Below are 7,178 nucleotides of genomic sequence, written 5' to 3' on the forward strand. Positions count from 1 at the left end.
TGCAGCTTAGATTGTGCATCTGAATATGTGTATGCATTTTCTTCTCATATTTGTTGTCAGTTCTAAAGAACAATGTGCGATCATTTGGCGGTGCAATATATAAGGTGACCTCTTAAGGATTTAAGTCTCAAATTGCCAGTATAAGGTGACCTCTTAAGGATATCTAGGGCCAAGGCTTGTTACTGACATAATCTCGATCCATGCAATTTCTGGTTTTTGGGGAGGGTTTTCTTTCTGTCACAGTTCTATGTTTTCTTTCTTCTACACTTATTTTTCTACTACATGTACCATTTGAAGCTTCAAACATTTGCTTTACATCTGACTTTTCGAAGCTTGATAGAGTATCACACCATACTAATCAAGTTCAAAGGATTAGATACTGTCTGTTAAGATCAGCTCAAAGGATGATAAAGAGGAAAACACATCATTCGAGCCCTTCACAACAAAAATTAACAGCATGCGACATGCGAAGTATATAAAACTACAAGTCAGTAGAAGAAGAAATAGGAAGAGAGAGGATTCTAGAATAAAAAATAAGCATGAGTTTCGATGCATCAGAAGCAAGCATACCTTTTCAGGAATGAACATTTGTCTGGACGCTATTGTTTCAATCATGTAGCGACCAACATAATATCCACTTTCCTTGGAGCCTGGAGGTTGGCGAGGGCACTATTACACAAGAAAGTTTAAATCATAATTACGCACCTAAGAATACAACGTATTAACAAACTAATAGTACGTGTTACGAAATTGTAATTAAGATCACATACCTCAATTTTTTGCCACTTAATGAAAGGGTTCTTCTTTATTTTTGGGATATCCTTTCGGTATTTCGCGCTAAATTTAATGATTGCCCTAAGTAATTGTTAATAGTTTAGTTATGTAATTTTAATATACTACAATAGGAGGAATATATGACAAAATAAGTAATTTAGTACATACCTGTTGATTATTGCTTGAGCAAATTCGGGAGGTTCATTTTGTGCTCCAAGTGGATCTAACCACTGAACCAATGCAATCCATGGACAAATAACAACCAACATCCAATCCCGACTACACAAAGAAAAAAAAAACAAATATCAGATTGTCCAGGGATGTAGGGTGAAATACTGTGATTATAGATACTATTGTTTCTGTTGCAAAGTATTAATGAAAATATTAGCTCAAGTACTTAAACAAATCACTTACTCTTCTATATAAGGCAAGAAGAATACTTGATATTTATTTTTGCCATCATTGCACGCAAATACCCTATATAAATAGTCACATCGATCGTCTTCTTTTTCCACACGTCTTAGCGGGGATAGGTAGGTGCAGTCACAAAATCCATATAGCCCAGAGATGCCATCTTTGAGAACCATCTCACTCAGATACCTAGCACATCAAAAAACAATTAAATCAATTTTCAGAAACCAATATATACATTTACTTGGAATCAGAAAGGGTACAACACACTAACATCATTAAAATCAACAAGTGAGATGATCTTATCTCTCTTTGAAAGCACCAATCAAGCATGTCTTCATAATCAAGGCTAACACATTGCTCATTTAGGAACACTCTATCCGGGATCGTGAAGGATTTGGTTTTTCCGCTCTTTTTCATTCCAATAGCTACATCCTTGAAAACCTTTACCAAATTAGAAGTCAACTTTAACCTATCAGCAGGAGTGATCGTATACTTTCGAGTGCATGATGACTGTGATGATGGCGAGCGTGGAGATAGCGCGGTGAATTCCTTTGTTATTTGTTTATCAGCAGCCTTGTAATACATTAACACGAAAAAAAGACAAATAAAAAGTACGTAAAAACTATATGCTGAATGAAATAAATAAGTATCGTGATATGTAACGCATAAAATTTCAATAACGTACCTTTAACGGAAAAACCAAATGAGCAGGCCATATATAAAATCCATCCAAGCTTTGACAAACGAATTTTTTTTCCCCCTCGGGACATGGCAATTCCGCACTTGGGTTGATTTCTTCTTTAATACAAACTCGATAATGACCGCTAGGCACGGGTTTGAAATGATTCCTGACCACTTCTCCTTCCTTACCAACGTACACTTCTCCAATGGCAACTATATGGATACCTTTGTCATTCTCAATCGCCAAGGAACATAAACTATTAACACCCTAATCATAAAGAACATATAAGTAAAACTATTGGTTTGGCTTTACAAGGAAAATAACTGGTTGTAAATAAGGTCACAGAATAAGTAATTGAGCTGGTTATTAACAAAAGGTAAATACTTGACCTGCACATACATAAAAAAAAAACGGCTGTTTGTATTTTCATTTAGAGGTTTACTCTGCTACGGAGTCACATCTACTCTCTGATAGTGTTCTTTGAGTAATCATAAGCTTTTTCTTACCTTCAATTTTTGTGTGCTTTGGCAGTGATGAGAACTTGCAGACTAACCATTACTTGATTTCTCAAATGGATGATCAAGGATGGGTTTCAATGTCAGTAACTGCTGATTTTAAAAGGGTAATGTATTGAATTTTACACCTAGCAGTTAGTTAGCCTACTGCATGTTTTCTTTTTGTTACTTTCATAATGTTTACTCAACTTCTGTTTATGCCTTTTATTACTTGAACAAGTATCCTAATGCATATCTAGTATTGATGTGGCTATTTTATCGAATTAACTTGGGTAGACCAAATACTGATTTCTATTGTTTTATTTTTCCGTGGTTTATAGGTCAAAAGAATGAGTGCAGACATACCATTTATTCTAGATGAACTTCAGAGTTCTAGTGCTGTATGTGTATGCTCATGTTCTCCATTAAGATATGACATTTTATTGAAATGACTCAATAATATTAACTGCTTAGCTATATGATATGGACATATGGTGCGACTGTTAGTTGACTACTAAGATAGTTAAAGAACTGGATCAAATTTAATGATCCAATAGGTCAGAAGCAGACAGGTATAGTTAATACACAGAGTTTAATAGTTAATGCAGAACATCACAGAGTTTAATAGTTAATGCAGAACATCATAGGACAAGAGAAATTACCATAACTTGACTGCATCAATAGAAGAAGTAAAGTGTGCCCTCGAAAACGGGGAAAAAACTAATGTTACCTGAGGAAATGGTTGATCAGTGACTTTCTCTGTAGAAAGTATAAACTCATGTTCGGGCACATATTCTTTCTCGATATCAGGCCAAGCAACATGGTACACCTCAGTTTGGACTTCTGGCTCTTGAACTTTATTCTGTTTTGAGGCAAGTTGAAAGTGGGCACCTTGCAGTCCTTGGTCACGACGACTAACTTGGTTGCACTCAGGCTCAGGCCATGTGACATCTTGTTCTTGAACTTTATTCTGTTTTGAGGCAAGTTGGAAGTGGGCACCTTGCAGTCCTTGGTCACGACGACTAACTTGGTTGCACTCAAGCTCAGGCCATGTGACATCTTGTTCTTGAACTTTATTCTGTTTTGAGGCAAGTTGAAAATGGGCACCTTGCAGTCCTTGGTCACGACGACTAACTTGGTTGCACTCAGGCTTAGGCCATGTGCCATCTTCTTCTTGTTGCACTTTATCTTGTTCTGAGGCTAGTTGGAAACGGGCATCTTGAACTACTTGGCCAGTCGTACTATGAAAGTGGGCAGACTGGGCACTTCCGAACCCTAACCCTTGGATACCACCACCATCACCAAATTGTTTCAATTGGTCTTGGTTGAGCTGACCAATAGACATTAAGTAATTTAACAACAAATTCTGAGTGTTTTTCATAACAGTTAATTCTGATCTGACACCATTGAGTTCGGAACGCAATTGACTGGATGGTGTGGGTTTGTTGTAACCAAAGTATTGCTTATTGGTAACACCTGATCCGACACCCCTAACACAACCTCCATGTTCAGGAGTCTTTAGTGCTCTTGCTAGGATATCATTTCGGCCAGTGGCATCAATTTTGTTCCCCATTAAAAGCCTTTTTCAATTTGCGGTACTGATGATCATGAGGAAGAAATGGACGATGATCAAAGTACACATGTTTTTTCGACGCTGGTAACCACTTTCCCTTCAAACCATATTCACATATAGGACAGGCACATTCCCCTTTCACGGTATAACCAGAAAGATTACCATACGCTGGATAATCTTGGATAGTGCAGAACAACATGGCTCTTAAATTGAACATTTCATTCCGACTAGCATCGAACACTTGAACACCTTTTTCCCACAACAACTTTAAATCGTCAATAAGAGGTGCCAAGTACACATCGATGTCATTTCCCGGTTGTTTTGGCCCAGAAATAAGCATTGACAAGATAATATACTTTCTTTTCATACACAAGGAAGGAGATAAATTGTACGTCACCAACATGACCGGCCAAGTACTATGGATTCTACTGAGAGAACCATATGGATTCATACCATCAGTAGACAATCCAAGGCGTAGGTTTCGTTCTTCTTTACCAAAATCACCGAATTTTCCATCAATAAATTTCCACTGCGGAGAGTCAGCTGGGTGTCTTAGTAACCCATCATCTTTTTTCCGACCAAATTTATGCCATGTTAACTTCTCCGCATCTCCTGCATCTGAATACATTCTTTTGAACCTTGCTATTATTGGAAAGTACCACAAAACCTTAGCCGGAATTCCTTCCTTTTGTTTCTTGTACCTCGAGACATCGCACTTAGGACAATTCTTTAAAGATTCATATTCATCTCGATACAATATGCAATCATTAGGGCAAGCATGAATTTTTTCATAACGCAAGTCCGTTGTGTGCAACATCTTTTTTGCCTTATATGAACCACCCGGCAAAATATTGCCTGCGGGAAGTATGGCTTTGAACACCTTGAGAAACGCCGTAAAACATTGATCTGTCACACCATAACCCACCTTCACATTGTAAAGCTTAACTATAGCTGATAATTGTGTGTGCTCACTATTTTCGTATAAAGGCTTCTCAGAATCAGTCAATAGTTGTTCTATCACTTCAGGATCCTCATCAACTCCTTCCTGAAATTGATACCTCATGTCCTCCCTTCTATCACCTTCATTAGTATCCGCCATTCTATCACCCTCATTACTATTGTGGTTTTGATGACCAGAAGTTTCTCCCCTCTTTTCACCATGACGATACCAACAAGTATATGTTGTATCAAATTCCCATTTACTCAAGTGGCTCAGTATTACACTAGCTTTGTGATGCATAAGATTATGACAGACATAACAAGGACAAGGCAACTTATCATGACCTTCAGTGTTATTTTCCAAAGCAAATTTAAGGAATTCCATAACCCCAGCTTTGTATTTTGGGTCACCCAATTTTGTTGTTGTTATCCAACTTCGATCCATTTCTACACACTATTAAGTTAAAAAAAATAAAACAAACATAACTGTAAAGACAATATTAACAAAAAGGCAATACAAGCAAGGGGGCGGGATGAGGTTGTGGCACGGAAAACCATGGAGAATAACAGCAATAAAGACAACAAAACACAATAACGGCAGTATAAACAAGTTCATTTACATTTAGAGCTTCTGGTACAAGATAAACTAGGCTCAAAATAATATAATTTCCTATTATGTGAGATACTCTAGCTGCACAAAATAATAGCTAATTACAATAGTTATCAATATTTAATTTTGTACTTTATTTGCAGTTTTTATAGGAAATATTTCCTATTAATTTGAACTATAAAAACAGGCATACCCCCAAAAGACACACCTAACCAGACGAACACCCAAGCCAACAGACACAGGCACAAAAAACACCCAAGCCACGAAAAACACCTAACCAGAAGAACAAAAGAAGAACAAAAACATTAAGAACATTACATATCAGACTTCAGGCTATTAAACCAACGACGACCATTTTGATTAGACGTTAGTGCAGCAAATTCATTCGACTATTATTCAACAAGCAGGAATAATTTGATTAAATTGATTCGACCTAATATTTAAAACATACAAGGAGGTCACAATAAGAATTCTGTATATATTCTAGCATGTGACTGATCGTGATTGAAGCCTAAACAATCCTAGACTGATCGGTCGTGATTGAAGACCAAACAATTTCTTACTCTATTTTATTTTGGCAATTAAAAAACTGAATTCTTTAAGAGCTAAAATTAGGCAAATAGAACTTGGGTCACAGAGAAACCATAATACGGAGTATTAAGCAACGAAAGATTGCTATTGTTAAATAAATCAATTAAAGCCTCGACAAGGCAGAGACAAATCCAAAATCATAATCATCCCTTAGAGGAGCATTAATATTAACACCAACACATCCAATGAAAATAGCTAGTCATCAAAATTCAATTGTAAAATTCAAGACATGGTTCCAAATTAAATACAGGTCAAAGAAACACCAATTAGGCCAATAAACATATTCAACGCTGATCGATCGTGATTGAATAAACAATTCCTTATTCTTTTTTATTTTGGAAATTAACAAACTGAATTCTTTAATCATAAATAACAATTAGATAACTAGGTTATAGGTTAAATAAAATTTATGAGAAACAGAATTAAGAACACTAACCCTGGAAATTGAAGGCAGCGGTGGGGCAGCCGGGGGTTTTACCGGAGGTTGGTAGGAGGACGGACGGTGAAATGGTGCGGCGGTGCAGCGTGAGGAGGGGCGGTGCAGAGCGGCGGGCAGAGGTGTTGCGGGTTTTCTTGCGAGCAGAGGTTGGAGTATTTTTCTGAGGGTTTTACAGGAGGTTGGGAGGCGGCCGGAAAGAGGTGCAAGAGAGACAGTGCAGAATGAGGAGCGACGGCGCAGAGCGGTGGTGTAGAGGTTTGCAGTTTTTTTTGAGAGTAGAGGATGAAGTACGTGCAGGGTTTTCTAAATTTGCGCGCCTAACTCAAAACTTTTGGGAATTCATGTTCTGCCGCCTAACTTTTTTTTGTTCTTTTTGAGGGAACCGCCTAACTTTTGGGAGTACGTAATACTTAAAATTTAAATTGCTTTGTTATTTTATTTTATTTTTAAATAAATGTTTGATTTGGTTTAATTAAAGTTTATTTTTTATTGTAAAAATTGTTTTGTAAAAGAATATGAAACGGTTATCTTGAAAACAGTTTTATATTTTATTAAGTATTTTTATATTTTATATATTTTTTTATTATGGTAAAAAATATAAGACGGTTAGGTAAGGTAACCGTACTCTATTCTCTTTTCACACAACTGTTATGATAGAAATG

The 7,178-nt window shown here is 36.7% G+C and overlaps 1 protein-coding gene across 1 annotated transcript; it reads right to left on the reverse strand.

Annotated features, from left to right (window-relative positions):
• Window positions 1–3,920: 3,920 nt before the first annotated feature.
• Window positions 3,921–5,321, reverse strand: LOC130464124 (uncharacterized). The gene has a single exon (XM_056833541.1). It carries the CDS (start codon window positions 5,319–5,321, stop codon window positions 3,921–3,923), a length of 1,401 nt encoding a protein of 466 aa, XP_056689519.1.
• Window positions 5,322–7,178: the final 1,857 nt, after the last annotated feature.

This window comes from Spinacia oleracea, chromosome 1 (genome assembly GCF_020520425.1).
Source record: "Spinacia oleracea cultivar Varoflay chromosome 1, BTI_SOV_V1, whole genome shotgun sequence".
Taxonomy (NCBI): Eukaryota; Viridiplantae; Streptophyta; class Magnoliopsida; order Caryophyllales; family Amaranthaceae; genus Spinacia; species Spinacia oleracea.